General features: G+C 44.1%; 1 protein-coding gene across 1 annotated transcript; it reads left to right on the forward strand.

The window, feature by feature from the left end:
• The first annotated feature begins 1,901 nt into the window (after positions 1 to 1,901).
• Cd83 (CD83 molecule) lies at positions 1,902 to 18,927 on the forward strand. The gene is made up of 5 exons (XM_004847659.3): positions 1,902 to 2,301; positions 2,384 to 2,499; positions 14,780 to 15,011; positions 16,760 to 16,866; positions 17,570 to 18,927. The coding sequence occupies exons 1-5, from the start codon at positions 2,265 to 2,267 to the stop codon at positions 17,696 to 17,698; spliced, it is 621 nt and encodes a 206-aa protein (XP_004847716.1). The 5' UTR covers positions 1,902 to 2,264; the 3' UTR covers positions 17,699 to 18,927.
• The last annotated feature ends 2,185 nt before the right edge of the window (positions 18,928 to 21,112 follow it).

Consider the following 21,112-nt stretch of genomic DNA (forward strand, 5'->3'; position numbering starts at 1 on the left):
ACAAGCATAAATTTTAAAAAGAGGGATACATTTAATTACATTAAAATATTTCTGAAGACTCTTTTGTACATTAAAGATAGTATAAACAAAGTGGAAAATACAAATCTTAAACTTGGAGCAGGAGTTTGGCATGCATATAAGCAAGAAAGGCTTTGGCACATAATTGCTACACAGTTCTCATGGAAAAGATCAAAGGATATGAATGAGCAGAATCAGAAAATGACACCAAATGGCCTCAGAAAATCCATAACCCGTGTAAGATAAATTAAGCAGAAAGCACTTAATATCTTATACTCATGAGATCAGCAAAAATGAATAAAACTCAACCTGACCAGGCTAAGATCTCTTGAGAGGGTACAAATAGGTCCATGGACTGGATATCAATATGGAATACAGGATATGGTAGCGATGCTGAGCAGGGCTAGCCCAGCTTGGGCTTTCCAGCACTAGTATACAGTGGAGGAAACTGGGAGGAAGCATAAATGCCCAATTGTGGGATCCAGCCTGGGAATCTTGAGAACCTCAAACATTTTAGTAAGATTTTCTTTCTCAGGAATACATTGTATACTGATTTGTTCCATTCTGATATTTTCTAAGCTTATTTTTGTGTGCCTAAGATCTTCCTAATTAAAAGTTTAATTGGGTGAGGGTTATGGGGGAAAGGCATTCACATATAACTGGAGTGACTGTGCATATTATGGTTTATATTAGATGGCCCCACAAAGCCTCATGCCCTAATAGGTGTGGCTTTTGGGAGGTGACTGGAGCCTGAGGGCATGATACTCATCCCTGGATTAGTCTACTGATGAATTTACAGGTAAATGTGATGTTGGGAGGCAAAGCCTGGATGGAGGAGGGGGGTCACTGGGGGTGTGACCTAGAAGGGTCTATCTCCCATCTTCCTCCCTTGATCTCTTTGCTTCCTCCTGCCCTGCCATAGACTGTTTCTGCTCCACCATGGCCCTCTGCCAGGCCCCCCTGCCTTGGAGCCAGCTGACTATAGCCTGAAATCTCTACAAACTGTGAGCCAAAAAAACCCTTTCCTCCTTTAATTTGTGGGTGCTGGGTATTGTGTCTCAGCAACTAAAGAGTGGCTAGGACAGTATGGGCAAGGACAAAGTAAAACCTCCCATGTCCCCACCCTTTTTAACCTCTTGAATGGACTAAGTTAAATAGCAGTTTTGTTGTTATGGTAACAGGAGACTAGCACTCTCCTACATTGCAGGTGGGGATATACATTGAGGCCATTTCCCTGGAGTTCATAGAGGGAATATTTAACAAACTGGAACCCCTCCCCCTAGATCTAGCATAATTACCTCTGGACATTAAGCCTAAGAAAATAATCTTAAAGCAAAGGCTTGTCTACACTAAAGTGCCACATAGCAATCACAGCTTTGCTGAAAGTATTAGTAACAATAATAATAATAACCTAAATGTCAAACACTAATTGGTTCTAGTGGTACAACTGAACATGGAACATTACATGGATGTCAAAAAGATACTGTTGAAAATTTCAATGTTGTGGAACTGCTTGCAAAATATTAAGCTAAAATAAAACAAGGTGCAGAATAATATGAAAATTAAATTATTAAAATATTGTCTATGCACTGAAGTCAGTCTACCAAAATGTTAATGGAAGCTACTATTGGAAGGATTATGTGATTCACCGCTTCCTAGAATTCTTTGCCTTTTCCAAAAATTTTGTGTGTGTGCATATTATTTTTTAGCAGGAGAGGTTCCCATTTGCAGAAATAATTTAAACTGGCCGGAAGAGAGCCCCAGGGAAAACAAGGAGACTGCATACTCATCCCATTCCTATGGAAGTCTGTTGACTCTGCCTATCCCAGAATCTGGTGAAAAGTGTGGATTTGGGTTCGCTAGTGACGTCAGCACGGACAGGCTGGGCTTCAGGGGGGAAGCTGCCCACCCTCTCTGATCTTGGTTTCCCTTCCATAAAATGGGCACGGGCAGCGGGATGGCCTGGTTCCCAGCTGCGTTTTGAGGGTCCCGGGGCCGGGATCACCCGTGGGGGCGCGGTGTGCAGAGCCCCACGCGCGGGGCGCGGGGCGTTCCGCGGGGATGGCTGTGGCCACCGCCCAGCCGCAGCAGCGACGCTGACTCGGGCGCCCGGCCGGGCGGGGACGCAGGCGGGGACGCAGGCGGGGGCGGCCGGGCGGCGGGCGGGGATCCCCCGGTGGCGCAAGGAAGTCCCCGCGCGCGGGTACAAGAGCGCGGGCGCGAGCGAGGCAGCAGCACCTCCAGCCATGTCGCGCGGCCTCCAGCTCCTGCTCCTGAGCTGCGGTAGGGCCCGGGGCGCCTGTCACCGTCCTCCCCGCCACGCCTCGTCTGTCGCCCGCTCACCACGCTCTCCCCTCTCTTGCAGCCTGCAGCCTGGCGCCCGCCACGCGAGAGGTGAAGGTGGCCTGCTCCGGGACGGTGGACCTGCCCTGCCCCGCGCCTTGGGACCCGCGGGTCCCCTACGAGGTGTCCTGGGCCAAGGTAAACCGGCGAGGCGGGCCGCGGGACCGAGCTGAGCGGGACCTAGCCGAGCCGCGAGCGGGGGCGGGGGCATCGCTCCAGGCACCTGACCCGCCCTCCTGCCCTCGCCAACCCCGGGTCGCATCCAGGTACCCGGCAGCCTAGGATTTGTTTCCCAAGGACCTTGTCCCCTGCCTGTCCCTAAAGATGGCTCGCGATGCCTGATCCCACGAAGACGGTTGGGAAGGGCCGAGAAAGAACCTCGCATGGTTAATTCTAGGGGCCACCTGTGGTTTCAGGCCACACAGAAGGCCACAACGGGCCGGATATGGGCATTGGACAGCAGGAGTGTCCCCAGGCTCCTGATCTTGTGTCTTGTGACAGTGATGCCCGCAAAACACTGGCGGGGGAGGGGCAGCTGGAGAGGAAGGGCTCAGGAAGAAGTGACTTAGGCGGTGGTGTCCAGGTGTCACCCCCTTTCTGGGACACCCTCGGCCTCCTCCCTACATCTGCTGTGTCTCCATCCTGTGGCAGGCTAGGCGATCCAGCCACGAAGACGCAGGAGATGGAGCATGTGTGCTAGGAACGTGTCCAGTCCCTACTGTGAGCACATTGCTGTAGGAGGCGCTTTAAAGGTTTCCTTTTGACTAGATTATTCTTAGAGTCTAAGATTGCAATTCTTGTGGTATTGTAAAGCTCAGCCTCTGTGCTTTGACATACTGGTATTTTGCTCCCCTTCTTTAGGAGTGATTGTCGTCACCCAGCATCTCCATTTTAAGCCACATGAATGTAACATCCCAGCATCACTCAGTGGCTCTCTCTGATTTGCTATCTTAACTCTCCCAGAAATCCCTGTACGTTTGTAGCTTTCCACAAGATGCAGAGCTTTTCTCTGCCCACCATAAACCTGCACAGGTGCCTGGCAGTTTAACTGGAAGCTCAGTTCCCCCGGGGCAGTGACTGCACCAATGCGCTTGTGTATTCTGCAGGCACACGTGTTTGCTCTCTTGATTGCAGAGAAGCTTGGTCCAGGCTGCAGCTGCCTGGCCTTTGGTAGGGTATAGGCAAGTAGGAGTTCGCATTGCTGCTTGATTTCTGCCTTGTTCCCTGCGGGAGATCAAGGAACACAACTCCAAAAGTGTTCATGGAGTCAAACCAGTAACACTTTAAAAATATGATAGCCAGGCTTGGTGGCATATGCTTGTAATCCCAGTACTCAGGGAGGCTGAGGCAGGAGGAGTGAAAGTTCAAGTCCAGCTGGGGCAGCTTAGCAACTTAGTGAGACTGTCTTAAAATGAAAATAAAAGGGCGAGGGGAGTGCAGTGCTTTGGCTGTAGCTCAAGGTAAAGGCCCTGAGTTCAATCCCCAGGAATACCAAAAAGGAAAAAATAAAAACATTATTTGAGTGTTCATCGTATGCCAGGCTCCAAGGTAAATATTTACATATATTATCCATTTCCATCTTTCCAATTTGGACTCAAGAGATTGGTACCATTACTACTTTACAGCCACCAATCATGCTTTATAAGTGAGGAAATAGCTAGGGGAGGGAAATAACGCACTCACTGTTACCCAGCTGTCTGAGTAGCTGGAAGAGGCTTTGGACTAGGTGGTCTGACCAAGGGTCCTGAGTTGTTAAAAATCTATCTTGATATCTCTGTTTTCTATTTTAATTACTTAAGGTACTGAAAGTAGAAGCATTCAGGGGCTAGGCAGGCATGGTTGTAGTTATCTCAAGGAAGGAGGAAAACATGAGACCACTGCCCCTTCCAGAGAGTAATTTTTTAAAAAAGAAAACATTATTAATATCCCCAGGGAGTAATTAAAAAGTACTCATGAAACAAGTGGATGAAATTTCAGACTGTAAAGTTCAAACAGTTGTCAAGTTAAATCTTCTTGCACAGGGTCATTTGGAATGGTTCAGTAAACCGTAGCAATTAACCTTTGGCTTCTCCTTGGATGCCAGCTGATGATGTAACTCTGTAATGTATGGGCTTGTCTGTTGGATGCAGTTCTTGCAAGATTTATCCCAAAGGGCTCTCCAAACTGTTGGAACAAAAAGGCAATCCTTTAGGCATTCCCTTATTTTTCTGTTGGTCCATGGGACAGGATCATTGAAAAATCATATTGTGGTTATTTTTAAAGAAACCAGCTTTGAGGTTGGGGAGAGCACGAAGCTACCATGTGTAAGGCTCTGGATTTGATCCCCAGTGCCACATTAAAGAATAAGTAAACTGTGGTTGAGCAGTGCTGTGCTAGTAAACTAATCAGGTACCTTGAAAGCGATATGTGCTGTTGCTTTAAGTATTTTTGAACAGGTCTAAGCATATTCTGTAGATATTTGCTATTTTCCAGCCCAATGACTATACTTTTACACTGATTGTGCTTGTGTAACAAAAAAAAGATAGAGTATTCTGGAAACAAGGCCAATGATGAAATGCTGAAATACTTCATCTTACGGAAGGTTAAGCATTGTATCCTTTTCCGACTGCGCTCTTGTCACGTATTTCAGGGAAGTGGAGAGGTAGCCATGAAGCGGGGAATTGCGCCCAGCACTGGGCCAGCTGTGCCCATCTCCTGTTCCTCTGGCTTGGTGGAGCCTGTCCCGCTGCACAGGGGTGGGCTGTGTGCCGGCGAGTAGAGCAGGGTCCCTTGGCGGGCTTTTCCCAGTCTGCCCCTTTGAATCCCATTCTTTCGGGCTTTCTATGTAGCACAGGGATAGTGCCGAAGGCCCACAGTGTCAGACTCCACTTACCCTCTGTCTTCTGGCATTGCAGAGCTTCCTGCCATGTCCACTTGGCACTGATGACTTGTGATTCACAAAGGACCCGTGGAGAATACATGATTTTTTAATCATTTATCTTTTACCAAAATCTCTGAGCAGACAGTGTCCAATTAGTGTTGGGAAAGAACAGTGTCTTTTTATTCTTTCTGTTTCAAAGATGCAGAGAGGGGCCAGAGGGGGTTCAATATAGACATGCACAAGAGCTCTATGGCCAAGCCCACAGCAGACAGCGTCAGCCTGAGTGGGATTCCCAAAAGGTCCTCTTCTCATCCCTTCCCCTCTTGTACCTTTTGAAGAAGAATGGGTGATTGAGAAAGAATAGAAAAATTAATAAATAACACCCATTGGGATAATAGTTCAATTTAACTTCTGATATTATAATAGATTGGGCTCTCCAGGGAGGAATTTTGAGAACATAGGCAAATAGACTTTGAACCATCACTCTTCCTCCTTTGGCTGTGACCTTTGTTTAAGATCTGATAGAGGAGGGCATGACACAATATGATGTCCACCAGGAGTAAGGCCACACACGAGAGGGCTGTGACTGTGCTGAGTGTCGTTGTGTCCATTTTCTCTTTAATGAAGCTGCCCTGATTTAGAGAAAGAGCAAGATTCTGGATGAAATGCTTTGAGCCTCGTTGACATCCTCCACTAATAATCAGAAGTGGCCATTTATCCAGGAGCTGCAGTGCCATCTTATAGGAGCCCTGACAACCGATGGTGATGCAAAACGAAAGAGGATATCTCGTGTCATCTCTGGGTGATGCGGTGGGGGTGAAGACAGCCAAGCATCACAAGACAGGGGCCCCGTTTAGAAGATTTCCAAAGGAAGGGAGAAAGGGGAAGTAAGACAGTGATTTCAGCTAACAGATCAGACTTGAACTTTATAATATTTAGAAGAACCCCAGCTGTGGCAGATCAAAGCCCGTCTTGTGGCGTGTTCTCATTCTGACCTGAATGCTAAGCGAAGTGGAGAGTCGGTCAGTGGCTTGCACGAGGCTACTGGTGACATCACTGTGAAGATCTTGCTTGTCCTTGACTCACCAGGAAGCTGTCGTCTCTGTATGTTGATTAACTTCTATTGAATGGAGTTCTATTTTCTGTCTCTGCTCTTACGTGATAGTGAGCTACAAGACTCTGGGGACCAGAGAGAGCAGAGTGCCTTCAGAGGGGCTGGAGTTGTGAATGGGCAAGGAGGTGTCAACTATTCAGCCACGGACTCCAAAGGACCTGTGCAGAAGCCAATGTGTGTCAACAGTGTGCTTCCTTGATTCTAGAATGTCATGTATTGACAATGTTTTTTAAGAGTAGGTTTTTAGGAGGAAAAGGAAATATTTTTACATTAAATATAGAAAGATTGAAACACCCAAACATGAGAACAATGTATTAGAATAAAAGAAAAATCATGTTGCCCCCATTGGCAGCCATATTCCTTAGTCCTACGGAATTGCTCTCATGGGCTCCACCTTAGACCAAATTGTGAAAGAGGTGAAGTTGGTTTTCAGATGTCTCTCATCTTTACACCTTCATAATTTAGTAAATCTTTGTAAGTCCCAAGTGTGTGCCAAGTCCTGGGCCTGACATTGGCAACCAAAATTCGACATAAAAGTTTTGCTAGAGGATCATCTTGAGGAAAGGCATGGAACTGGGAATCCAAAAAGCCTTTGTGAGGGAAGGAGTTGGTGGAATAACTAGTGATCTAGAAAGGAGAATGATACAGCAGAAGACTGGAAGATAATGTCAGCAAGTAGGCGGGGCCAGGTTGTGAAGGATCTTGAATGTTAACCAGTTATGATTTGAACTTTATCCTTTTGGCAGTAAGGAGGCATTCGCTGAAGGATATTAACAAGGAGGATGATGTAATGTGAAATATAGCTATAGAAAAGCGTAGTTCTTATGATGACAGACAGAATATAATTCAGTCTAGAAGACGAGTCTCGGAAGAGGTCCCATTCTTTTATTGAAGCGCAGTTCTCATCAGGTTAACGCAGTGAAGGCTTGGACACATCTTTGGGATTTTCTTGCTTTCTTGGATTTATTGGACTAATAAATCCTTTGTGGTGCTACAGAGGTATGTACCAGGCAGGATGCTGCTTCCTCGGAGGTGGTGGAAGAAGACTCTGCCAGATGAGAACAGTGGATGACATGGTTTTGAATTAATGATAGAACAGAGAGTAAAATAGATAAAAACTTTCAGCTTGAAAGAGGGTAGGATGGCACCTGAGAGTTAAATACAAAAACAAACAAACAAAAAACCCCATGTGTTTTCCATGAATATAAGGGGAAACCTGCATCACATGAGGACTGGATTGTCTCAGTTATATTCTGCATGAAAAAGGGGAAGTTTGCAGCAGGTTTCAGTGACGCAGAGGAAGGCTTTATGTAGGGCAGGACTAAAAACAGATGCAGTACCTAAAAAAGGGTTCTTCCATCTAAAACTGCTTCCATAATCCCTTCCTGGCTACTTCTGTATTTATCCAAAATTTTATAACGACAGCCCTATTTGACTCTTGGCTGCCTTCTTCCCTCCAGTGAGAGCTGGATCAAAATATTTCTCAGAGGTTCCTGAACACTCCCCAAACACATGCTTCCTTTCTTGTTTTGTTTTGTGTGGAGGTGTATTTGGGTGTATTTGTGTGTGCCACAAGGAACTGGTACAGACTTGGGAGCCCAAGGGTTGTTAATGTTGCTTGATATTTTTGTGGAGCACCGAGTCTAGTGCATGATCTTCAGAGAGGGGAGGCTGTGTCCGAGAAGAGCTGGTGACTGTCAGAAATATGGATGCAGATGAGGAAGACCTTTAGGGAAAGAAGGATGCTAGTTGCCATAAACAATTATTATAACCTTGGACCAGACTTTGTGAGTGGGGCCTCACTTCCTGAGGGTGGGAGGTTTGTGTGCACAGGACTCGAAGTAGTACTGGCCTGAGGCTAGGGCCACATGGAGATAGTTCACTGTGTGCCACATGTATGTATTTATGTGGTGGTACAAGCCCTATCAGTTAGGACTCTTGGAATTGTGAAGGATGCCAAGTCTAATCAAATCATTCTTAAAGGAAATATATTGGCTGATATATAGTTACAATGGAAAAATGTTGAAAAATCAAAATGTAGTCTATGTTTCAGTTATGGCCTGTGTTGTGGTTGAATTGTGCCACCCCCCCCATATATTTTGAAGTCCTAACCCCTGGTATAGTGGTACTTTGGTTCATGAATTTAATTCTTTCCACAATTCTGGGGCAAATAGTCAAGTTTGTTTGTGTTCGTGCAGGAAAGATGGCCATGATCATATTTGTCACCTGATGCAGAGTTCACAAACAAAAACAAAATTTTGCCAAACGCTTCTGTTTGTGAACCAAATTGTTCGAAGATATAATCCAATTATATCTTTGCAGATATAATCCAATTAAGATGAGGTTAAAAAAAAAAAAAGATGAGGTTATATCTGACTGGGGTGAGCCCTAATCACTATGCCTAGTGTCCTTATAAAAAAGAAAATGGATATAAACACAAACAGGGAGAATAGCAAGATTGAAACAGATTGGAGTGATGTGTCTGTAAGCCAAGGAAGCCAAGGATCACCAGCAACACCAGAAGTGAAAGAAAGGCCCCGAAAAGCTTTGCCCTTATGCCTTCACAGAGAGAGAGAGAGAGAGAGAGAGAGAGAGAGAGAGAGAGATAAGGAGGGAGAGAGAGGGAGAGAGAGAGAAAGAGAGGGAAAGAGAGGCCCTGTAGAGACCTTGATTTTGGGCTTCTGGCCTTCTGAACTGTGAGAGAATCCATTTCTGTTGTGTTAAGTCCTTCAGTTGGTTGTGCTTTTAACAGGCAAATGCTACTAGACTTAGAGGTTGGTAAATATCCCCAGGGATTGGTGATTTTCCATCTTTCAGCAATTTCTTCCTTTATGTTGGTTTCCTTGCCAGTTTCCACATGCCAGTGAGATACACAGATTTGTGTATCTTTCCGAAATTCAAATGCAAAGGAAAAGCCACATGTCTCTAACATGTCCACTAATGTCTGATTATTCTCAAGTGGGTTACAATGGGTCATGTGCCCATCAGAACTAGTCTCTGTGATCGTGGGATGTCAGGCCAGAGTCAAATGTGCCTCCTCTAAGGCTACTTGCGGAGCTCTGTAAAGAATGTGAACTCAGAGCTCTACCAACTATATGGCACTTTCATGTGTGTCCTCATTTGATTCTTACAACAATCGCCCTCCAGACAAGGGACTAAAACTCAGAGGGGCAGTGATTTCCTGAAGATGAGCTAGCTAACTAATGAAGAATCTGGGACTTGACTTAGCCTTTTTATCCCAAAGCCAGTGCTCTTGTAATTTTTCCATTATTTCTAAAATCCACTCATTCACTAGTAGATTCATACTTTTGAATACTTCCTATGGGCAAGGAACTGTTTAACATACTGAACAGAACCTTGGCTGTTAAAAAAAAGCATAGTAACATTTATAGGCTTTCTATGGGATTGGTATTATGGTTAGGGTCTGCATACATCATTGAAAATGTCTTCACGTCAACTCCGTGAGACACAAGCCCCCAGGCCCCAGCAGAGCGAGCCAGTCTGGGGGCTGTGCAGCCAGTTGGCCATGAGCAGAAGGAGCCATGGTAGGGCTAGGGTTTGGTTCCAGCTCTGGACAACTCCAAAGCCTGGCCTCTTAATTATGCTGCCTCTGCTCTACTCGTAATTCTTGTTAACAGCCATAAATCCAGCTCTGTCTGTTAGACCCAGTAAATTTCAAAGTGGAAAATCATTTTTCTAATAAAACTACACTGAGAAAAAAACGATGTTAATGTTCATACATCCTACCCTAATTATGACATCAACCTCCCAGCCAAAGTATTTTGCACGTTATAAAGAGCTGTTTTTATGATGAATGGGGATTATATTGGCACTTTAATTGAGTTAGAAACCAAGGTACATGAATGTTAGTGCACAAGAGTTGCAATAAAAAAAAATCTGTCCCAATGTGATTGGAATAGATCAGATTAATTTAATGCCACCTCAGAATACACAGAGTCTCTCCCTTTACATCTGTTTTATCAAAATTTTAGATGAAATATTTGTATGCATATGTATGTGCACACATTTTTCCCCTTCAGAAGAAATCTCTTTTTCTTTTAGTTAAGATTCTATCACATTTTTTTAACAGATCAAATGTATGATAAAGTTGAATTTCAAGTTTGTGATCAAAACCCTTTCTTTGCTGTGGGAATGGAATGGTTGTCCTCTTATATTTAAATACGGTAATTTAGGAGACTGGCACATATTTGAATAAAATTATGTAAACTTTTAAAAAGCACTTGCCACATTAGAGTTTTTTGGGTTTTTTTCTTCTTTCTCTTTTTCTTTTTTTGGACTGGGGATCAAACTCAGGACCTTGTGCTTGCCAGGCAGGAGGCAGCACCACTGAGCTAAATCCCTGGCCCCTAGAGTTTCTGATTGAAATGTTGGTTCAATTTCAGCTGTATATTTATTTATTTATTTAATTTTATTTTCTAGTTCAAATTTGTGCATTATTGACAACAACCACAAAATCTGCTTAACCCACATGCCCTTAAAATTAGTACAGTCCTTTTGTTTACTTGATGTAATATTCAGCAAATTAAAGACAGTCTATTTTAATTTAGGGCTTGTGGTTTCCTTCAGGTCAAATCTCTAATTCAGAGAAAAGGTAGGGTATTTCAGCTATTTAGTTAAATTGGAGGCCTCGATACAAGTCAAACTCTGGAAGCTTTATGAAAACGAGATAATCTCATATTTTGCTCTTTTCTAATTCCTTCAAAAAACAAAGTTGTCAGCTCATGAAAGTTAATGCGCAGAGTGTGGATTTTTAAAATGGTATTGGGATGAGTGTTTTGAGGAATTAATTTGCCCAAATTGTGTTGCGCATTCGAGCGCTGTGCGACAGTATTAGCATTGTGAAGTGTGTATTAAAGAGTTTCTTCAATTAAGCTTGGCTGTGAATGATTTTGAGGGTTCCTTTTGTTATAAATTACTATTTCCTAAATGCTTTTGCAGAGAAGCGATGAAACCCTTTTAGATTTGGAATGTTTAAAGAGCCTTTCTTGCCAGTGGTTGATTTTGAGCCAGCTCCAGTGTTTATAAGAACTCATGAAACAAAGCAAAGTTGAGGATGGCCCATTAGCTGTTTCTCTGTTCTTCCACTGAAATTTCTCCTTCAGTCCTTGGTGCTAAATCTACCCTACCTAACTCATCTGACGAGGCAGGACAATGTGTCCTTGGCACATACGTATCGAGCATGATTTGAACTTTTGCCTAAAAAGTTCATTGACCCTGTTAGTACCTTGACCCCATTTTGAGCGCAAAACAGTAACATAAAAACTGCTACTACTTTTATAGCTAGGGAACATCCATATTCCTCAGGTAGCATGACACAGGAAAGTGTACCTTAAAATGCCAAAATGGAAGTGAAATGAACATTGTAGATACCTAAAACTTGAAACTGGAGGGAGGGCTATGAAGTAGTCCCAGGTGCAGTGTATGACCCTAAGAAGATATTTTTTTCCTATGTAGTAGTTCCATTTTATCCGTGATTTTGGTCTCTTTCGTTTCAGTTATCTGTGATTAACCATGATCTGAAAATATTCAATGGAAAATTCCATAAATAAGCAATTCATGAGTTTTAAATTACTTCCTGTTCTGAATGGCAAGACAAAATCTCACATTTTGTCCACGATTAGACATGAACCATCCCTTCGTTCTGCACATCCATGTTGTATGTGCTACCCACATGTTAATCACGTAGTGACTGTTTTCATTATCAGATCCACAGGGCTTGTGTTCATGTAACCCATATTTTACTTCATAAAAGGACCCCAAAGTGGGAGAATAGGGATGCTGGCAATTCACACAGCCCAAAGAGAAGCCATGAGTGAGAAGATAAAAGTTCTCCACTTAATAAGGAAAGAAACAAAATCTGATGCTGAAATAGCTAAAATCTATGATTAGAACTAATCTCCCATCCCTGAACTTGTGAAAGCGAAAAATACATCTTGTACAACTTTTACTTTATACCTCGTACAAGATGGAAAAGGCCTACATTTGTGGGAGGAAGACATAAAAAAATGAGGACCTAATTTGTAAATTATACTTAATCACTATTTGTGTATATATATAGGAAAATTATATATAGGGCTTAGGATTATCCAAGGCTCCAGGCAGCTACTGGGGGTCTCGGAATGTACCTCCCTTAGATAAGAGAGGGTGCTACTATGGTCAAGTTGTAAGGCCAAGAGTGCTGTTCATTAGGGTGGCTGGAGTTCTCAAGCTAGTTCACCAGTTCTGTGCTTCTCTCAGGAGAGAGGGTCTTTGGAAGATGGTCTTAGAAGATCTGAGGTGTTTTGCTCTGATCCCAGCAACAGCTGCACTGACTCAGCAAATCAGAATTCTACAGGAGGTTGCTTCGCCATTTTCTTTTACAGTTCACTTCAGTTCTTCTTTCTACCCTTAATATCTCACCTTGCCTTTGTGTTGCCATTTAAAAATAACCAGAGGCAGGAATTTTTGTCAAAGGCCCATGGAAATCTGACCACCAAACACACCTGTTTGTTGTTATATCTGCTGGTCATTGAGATGAATTTCCCTCTGCAAATAGGTAGAAAGCTGTTGCTTGCTGGTTCTGATCACCTGCACCTCCTTGCTTGAGCTAGCTGGGTAATGGGGCCATCTTGATGTAAACAAGTGCCCCCAGGGGTCTTTGCAAGTTTTGATCCTGACTTTCCAGGTGGCTGTGTGGGAGAAGCTCCCTGGGAGAAAACCAGAGGTAGATAGATCATCTCCAAATGGTCCTTGCAGCCACATTTGCATTTAGAGATAAACGTAGAAAGGAGAAGCGTGGGGAGTGCAGAGACTGGGGTAGTTTAATCAGCTCAGACTGACCTTAGGAGCATCTCTACCAGACTGGCACTCTGTGTGGTCATCCCAAGCTCTGGCTGGTAGGAGGAAGTGGCTCTGCTGGGCACTGAGGGTGAGAACAATGCAGAGCCGACAGTCTGTGTTTTCCTTAGGCTTGGAAAGGGAAAAATTGTGCCAAGTTCAGTGTGTTCTGGAATCATTTAGATGCCTTTTGTTTCCTCCAAGCTTCCTCAGCCACCTCTTCCTTTCTGCTTTATCTTGAATACTAGAGGCCCCAGTTTTTTAGCTTCCTTCTGTAGATTCTTGACTCTTTAGGAAAAAGCTTTTAAGCACAAGAAGGAACCTGAAGAAATGGGATTTATGTATATAGACTCGGCCTGGGAAGAGCCTTTCTTCTCAGTCACTGCAAAGAGTGAGTGATAAATCTGCCACCAGATGTCTCTGTAGCCCACTCTACCAGCCTGAGAGCACAGGGAAGGCTGTGGGCCCCGAGCTTTGTGTGACCCTGTGGTGTAGCCCCTAACCTAATATGTGAAAAAGAAATGACTCTTGTGTGTGTGGCGTGTGTGTGCATGTGTTGCTCACACACATGGGTGTATGCATTTTCTTTGCGAGGGTGTTCCCTGAATCCCTTGGTTGTCTGTTTCCCCCTCCCGGAGTCCTTTCTAAAAGTGAGAGAAGAGCTGCAGAGTGCTTCCCAAACAGGAGATTGGCCACTGCCAGGTGCCACCAAACACAGAATTTATGGTGAATATGGCATGTGCCACGTCTTTTAAGTAGGCGATGGTGAAAACATTCCACCAGTTGAGTCCCAAAGATAGTTTGTCTACCTGGGTAAGAGATGTGACTGTGACTGCTCTCCGACGTGTTGTTGGCTGTGACCACCTGATGATCTGAGCAGTGACGCCTCCACACGGCACCCTCCTCAGCTCTCTTCTTGCCTTAGCAGACAGAAAAGGTGTGGCACTTGCCATGACACGGGGCACGACCACACAGATGCATGGCCTTTGAGGAACAAGGTGACTGTTCACAGAAGGCTTTGCTCAGCTGCATCTCTGTCTGCATTTGAGTTATCTGGCGATGATCTTAACAGATTTAGGAGCTTTTCCAAATAAAAGGCTGAGGTTCAAAAGTAAGAACCCATCAATGCATATGAGTTGGTATATGAAGAAAATGAGAACACTTAATATAGAGCCAGCAACAACACATGCAAATCCAAAGTGATTCGCATTCAACATGTGAGTGTCGTCAGCAGTGACACTGTCTCCCTTCTATGGGATGGAAGTTAGGATAATGGCGCTAGAGTGATAAAAAGCAGTCCTGATCTTATTCCAAAGAAAATATAGACTTAAAAGCATTTTTATAGATTCTCTCCTTCTCCCTTAGAGTTCACACATACAAAAAAAGCACCATTTCTTGTTTTAGAAACATGAATTTTGGATTTTTTTTTTTTATACTGGGGATTGAACTCAGGACCTTGCACTTTGGAGGCAGGTGGCGGCACCACTGAGCTAAATCCCTGGCCCTGGATGGTTTTTTTTTTTTTTTTTTTTTTAAAAAAACAAAAAACAAAAAAACAAGATGCAAAACCTTAGTGTCAACACAATGCACTGGTTGCTTCTCCACAGCTCACTGAGGGTGGTGAGGAGAGCCTGGACTCGCCCCAGGAAGCTCTGCACCTCAGTGGACAGAGCTATCATCAGAGGAGGCAGAACAAGTCTTCTGAGGTCCCTGAAGGAAAGCCATATGCTCTGAAGATCCAGAACACTACCAGCTGCAGCTCGGGGACATACAGGTGCACTCTGCAGGAGCTGGGAGGGCACAGAAACCTCAGTGGCGTGGTGACTTTGAAAGTGACAGGTGAGCTGACCTGCTGTACTTATTTTCTTCTTGCAAAATGCATGTGCACTTGCTGTAGGTCCTGAGACTGATCTTTTCTTTTGGAGCCTAACGCTGCAGCTTTGGATCACATCTGTGCTGGCAGCTGAATTCTGCTGCAAGAATGTCATAACTTTCTCTTCAGGTGGTCTAAACTATGTGGTGACTTTTGCCCAATACTTGTTAAGGGCTAAGACCAGAAATGACAAACTGGAAATGTTCTAGAGCCCCTATATTATTGCACAATAGCTACTTTCTCCTGATATCAGTTATCTGAGAGCAGTCAGAGATAAGATAATATTCCAAAACTCACAAGGACTCAATCACCGTGTAACACACACACACACACACCCCTACTATTCTCTGCCCTCTCCAGCTCTTTACCCTTTGTTTTTGCCCTCATGGCACTTTTACACCTGACATACTATACACAGGTTGGTTTACTGTCCATCTTTCCCAAGAAAGTAAGAACTGTTTTGTTCTCTGCTTACCCTAGCACACAGTAGGCCCTCAGTGAATCTCACTCACTGGGAAGGGAAATGAGAGCCACCTTGTAGGGAGAGGAGCAACAAGCCCTGTGGAGAGTGGAGAGAAATAATCCGAGCACAGCTGATTTTCTCTCCTTTTCCTCTTCAGAGGCAGAGTGGGATCACTAGGTTTGGATCACCTGTTAACTCTGCTGCTCATTAGCATGTGGCCTTGGGCACAACACTGGGCTGCTCCAAGCCTCAGTTGCATCATGTCTAAGATAGGGACCATAACATCTACAACCTAGCCTTGTCCCTAAGGTTAAACAAGACAGTTAAAATGCTGAGGGGCAGCACCTGGAGTAGACTGGATGCTCAATCAGTGTTAGGGTCCCTTGTGGCAACAGGTGTTGTTGCCCTCTTTAATTGAGGTACAGACCCAGGTGAGAAGCCATCCCTAGGCTATTGGATGTAGTTTGGGGTCCAGTTTCAAATCCGCAGGCCTCAGGGGAGGAGCTCCCTGGGATCATCTGCCCACCTCCTGCTGCTTGGGCCATAAACAGATTCCCTTAGCAACCACACCACAGCTCAAGCCAGACTTGCTGCATGTTGCACATAGTGTCCCCTGGGCAGTTGTTCCTGGGCGGGTCCTCCCTCCTCCTCCAGTGCTGCAGCCACAGCCCCTAAATTCCCTGGGGGAGCTGTCCTCACCCCCTGTGCCATGGGGTCATAGAAAAGCTCAGGTTCTTCCAAACTGGGTTGACTTTCTTAGACAGTAGCAAGGCAGGTCCCCATCTCATTTTATAGTCACGAGTCCTCCTGGGTGAGAACACATAGCGATGACCCTAACCAGAAGAAGTTAAGGTAACTTAGGGATAAAGAAATGGTGGCCATCTGAGGTGGACACAGAAGCCAGGAAGGCCTGACATCTGAACGAATGGCCATCCCTGTGGCATGTCTGAGTCCTTGGCCTCTCTGAGCTTTAGCTACTTTCTCAGTCACGTGAGGACTCAGAGCTGTTCTGAAGATTAGGGACACGGTGTGCGCGTATCCCTTGGTACACAGCTGGGCACAGAGCAATAGTGAGCACTCGCTGCTGCCATAGCCACGACGATGACTACAGTCCTTCTTGATGCACAACTTGACAGTAGGAGAGGGTGACAGTGAGTTGGGCTGGAGGAAGTAGGAGCACAGCATCCTTAGCCTTGTGTTACAGTAGAAAAATCCTGTTAAAATGGCTTCGTATATTACTTTTCTTTAAAGGATGCTTTGAGGTACCCAAAGAAACCACTTTCAAGAAATATAGAGCTGAGATTGTCCTGCTCTTCTCGCTTGTCATTTTCTACTTAACACTCATCATTTTCACCTGCGTAAGTATCTGTTTAAAACGTCTATTACTATGAAAAGATCAGCTGGGGCCACCAATGCCAATATGTTTTGTATTAGTGTGAATGATTTAATAATGGGGGAAGTGACAATTCTCTTACCCTTAGACTTACTGAAACCCCCACACCAGAATGATCACGATAGGAAGCACCCCAAAATGGTTCCAGCTGGTTTTTTGCTACACTTCTGCAAAGCAAATGAAGTCAGACAAGTGAAGAAAGTTTGAGAAATGTCAAAGGATCCTACTAAAAACCAGGAGGCCATGTAGTAACAGTGGTGAAGTCACAATGCGACCAGCCCCTAGCCCAGAGCAGAGGCCCTGTCCTCCCTGTGGGTGAGGGAGCAAGTCCAGATGCCCAGGGATGGATCTGTCCCCTTTTGCAGAGTAGATTCTAAAACATGAGTAATGTTAGCTTCTTGTTGGCAAACACCTGCTTCCACAGGCGCCGGCTTTCCGTGTAGATCTCTAACAGGTGTCTGAAACAGCTGTAGTCCTTAGTCAGTGAATCTCCTGGCTGAAGTGTGACGATGCCAGGGAAATGGCCCAAGTGTCTTGTCGAGCGAGGAGAGAGCTGAGCTGTATAACTAGGGCTTCCCAAAGGAGCTGTCCCATGAGCTCTTAAGGAATGGATGCCCACTACTGCATCTCATGTCTTGACTTATCTCTTTGGTTTCACTTTTTTTTAGAAGTTTGCACGGCTGCAGAGTATTTTTCCAGATTTTTCTAAACCTGGAATGGAACGAGCTTTTCTCCCAGTCACCTCCCCCAATAAACATTTGGGGCCAGTGACTCTTCACAAGACAGAAGTGGTGTGAACAGGATTTCTGCTGTTTTTCTAAAGTCAAGGGCTCAGTGGCATGCCTAGATACCACATTGGACAAGAGAAGAATGAGCCCCACCTTGAAGATGATGCCGCCCTGCCTGTGAGGTCCTTCACCTGATTGAGAACACCTGAAGTGGATCCCACCCCATTGTCTGCTTGCAGGGTCTTGAAAACCATCACATGATCACATAGCATGGGGCCATTGCTACTTTTCCATGGCTGCCATCTTGGCATTTTATGCAGCTATCTGGTCAACCTCTTGAACACTTTTTCAGTCGTATAAAAGCTATAGTGAGATGCAGTTGGAAAAGGGTCTGAGGAAATTTGAATTCCCAGAGCTGGCCCTGTGTCTGACTCCTGAGGTCAGCCTTCTTCTTGCACATCTGGAAAACATCTCTTTGAATTTGCCGTGTTTTGTTGCACCAGCCCAGATGTGTTATATCTGAGAAAGATTGACAGGCTAAGCTGTGAGACAGTGAGAAATATTTAGCAAATAATTTCCTGGTGTGAAGGTTCTGCTATCACTAAGGATGATTATGTGTATATAGAAGTGAAAGGTCAATGGACTGGTCCCCAACAAGGCCTTTACATCTGGGAAAGACATCCATAAAGAAGCAATAAAGAAGAGTGCCACATTTATTTTTATATCTATGTATACTTATCAAAGAAGGATTTGTGTTTTTCTTCTTTTGAAATCTAGATCTTGTCGGATAGCATTGCTAACTGACAAGCAGTTAGGATATGGAGAGTGAGAAGAATTCAGAGAATGACAGTAGGATAGAAAGGATAGAGCACTACTGAGTAATCCCTGTTGGGATTACTAGACCACCCATGCCATTTGATTCTCACCCTAGGTGTCCCATTACCTAGCTGTATGAGTTTGGACAAGCTGTCTATGGTTTCTTCATTCTCAGTTGTAAAGTAGGAGGCTGTTGTGTGGGTTGATTAAACTGATATACGAGAACATGCTTTGAAAAGGCGTAAAGCACTATACAAATTCAGCACTCCATTGGGTCATAATCCTTGCTATTACTGTGATGTATATCTTGTGTTTTCCATCATTCAAAACAAAGAAGGCTACGAAGAGAATATTCTTGGAGTCTTCCCCATGGATTCCTTTGTCTGTACCAGTATTAGAGAGTGAAGAGAATACTGAGTTGATTTAGTGCTTTTTGTCTCTTTGTCATCACTTTCCTGGTATTAAAGGTATGCATGCGAATAGGAAGTGTTTTTCTTTTTCATTTTAAAACTACTCCGTGAGATTTTGGGATGAGTGCTAGGATGTTGATCTGTCCTGCTGGAGAAGAGAATCTGAGATGAATTGGAGACATGATGGATGAACCCAGATTCCCCTTTCTGGGAAGGAGGGCATGCATAGTGGATTGGCCTCTCAAGGGCAGCATTCCTCCTTCCCAAGGCCCTCAGGGGTCCATCCCAGGGCTGCGTTACCACCTGGTCAGCACACAGCCAGCTTACCCACATGCATGACCACTGGGGAGTGATGGGAAGGGAGCATTTCTGCCTCAGAAAGATATGTAATGCTAGGGACTTTGAACCCGGGGTTCATGGGGTTTTGCTCAAGATTCTCAGATAGGTTCCTTAGCCTCCAAAAGTTGAGAATAATATGTACAAGTGCTTGTAATAATCATAAAAGCATCATAGGTAAATAGCTCTTTACAAAGATCAATGCACATAAAATGTCTGTAAAAGCTGTAGGTTCTCTTTCAGTAAAATTAACTGCATTCTCAAATGCTTTACCAAAAGTACCGGAGAGATCATGTAGCATGGTAATTAGGAACTGGGTTCTTAGCCATCTGGAGTTGTACTACCTTGGACTTGTCTCTCCAAAGCTCAGTTAACAGATCTTAAATAGGAATAGTATCTGCCCAGTAGGCATATTGTGAAGATTAAATGAGATGATATGTGGAAAAACTGAGCCCAGGGTCTAGGAAATAGTAAGCTGATACCAGAACAAGAACGGAGGGAAGAAAGTGGAGACAATGTCAGAGCCCGAGAATCTTTGACAAAATGCTTTTGTTAAAAGGAACAAACTGACTTGGTGGTTGCCCATTTTGCCCACAGAGGGTGAATACATGGTAAATTAAATGTTCCATCCCTATCAGAGTTACAGCGTAAAAGAGACCAGGAAGGAGGCTGCCCCTGGTTGGTTTAGACTGCTTTCATGTCTGCTCAACAATTTATATCAAGTATTTGGTATATAAAAAGTGAGTGTGTGTGTGTGTGTGTGTGTGTGTGGTAGGCTAGAAGGGCAAGGAAGGCAGAATTTAAGAAGAGTGAACAGATTTTCCACTTGGGTCCTCACAAGAAATTTTAGAGAAAAGTAGACGCTCATGGGCCATATTTAGCCTATGTCTTACTATCAGGGAAAGCTTGTCTCAGACCTCTCCTGTCTATGGAGTTAGATCCACAGTTATAACAATTTTGCCTTGGGATGTCCCAGGACACAGATACAGATGTGAGTAGCAGCTTCACATTCTTACAATAGACAACCTGTAGTTTTTGTATTCATAGTACTATTTGGTAGGTTCAGTCACAGAACAGACTGAGCCACTGTCCTAGAACCCAACAGAGCCCAATTATTTGCCCGGGTTGTGGCTGTGGACATGGAGGCAGCAAAGTGAGGCCGTGTGTCTGACCTCAAAGCACAGGGGCAGTCGGGAGCCTCAGAATCCTTCAGTCTGCTTCCTCGGCTTTCTCTTCACTGGCAGCTTCATCTGGTTGCCTTAACTGGATAATTGTTTGATAATTTATCTTTGTAAAAATAGCCAAAGACCTAAAAGTCTTAGCTTAGGAGCTGTTTGCTGAATTCACCCATAATTTTTCCTCATGGTTTTCTAACTACCAATTATTTACAGAGCCCAATTTGACATAATTGGCAGTGAGATTCAATCAATCAGTTCTTTGTTCAGAGTCTATTATTGCTATTTATTGTCCTTTCAAGACTAGATGTGCTTATTTCCTAATTTTCACCTTTAAATTATATAAGAAATTAAAAATCTACCACATGCCCTTTGCATTGTGTGTGTGTGTGTGTGTGTGTGTGTGTGTGTGTGTGTTTGTGTTTGAGATGATGGGTGAAATTAAACGTAAGTATGATGTACTGGCTGGGCATTTATTCTAGACAAAATGCTACAGTAGACAGTTTGCAAAAATTAAAAAAGAGCTTACAATATAATAGAAGGAGAAATGAGCTCAGTGCTCTAAGTGCAGTTACTTATTTTACTTAATATTATACAGAGTAACAGACAGACAGACACACACACACACACACACACACACACAGATGGTGTGGAAGTGTCCAGATTCTTCTGGGGACATCTTACAAGGCTTTCAGAACTGATTCTATCTCCTTGATTTGAAAGGTAAGATCTTGAATGATAGTGAT

Source organism: Heterocephalus glaber, unplaced genomic scaffold, assembly GCF_053883595.1.
Source record: "Heterocephalus glaber isolate CG9 unplaced genomic scaffold, H.glaber_assembly_v1.0 deba00001472, whole genome shotgun sequence".
In the NCBI taxonomy this organism is placed as follows: Eukaryota; Metazoa; Chordata; class Mammalia; order Rodentia; family Bathyergidae; genus Heterocephalus; species Heterocephalus glaber.

Excerpts from the sequence above, each read along its gene's own strand:
- Cd83 (XM_004847659.3), top strand. The coding sequence starts at position 2,265 with ATGTCGCGCGGCCTCCAGCTCCTGCTCCTGAGCTGCG. Across the intron at positions 2,302-2,383 it reads GCTCCTGCTCCTGAGCTGCG|CCTGCAGCCTGGCGCCCGCC; the intron begins GTAGGGCCCGGG and ends CCTCTCTTGCAG. Across the intron at positions 16,867-17,569 it reads CACTCATCATTTTCACCTGC|AAGTTTGCACGGCTGCAGAG; the intron begins GTAAGTATCTGT and ends ACTTTTTTTTAG.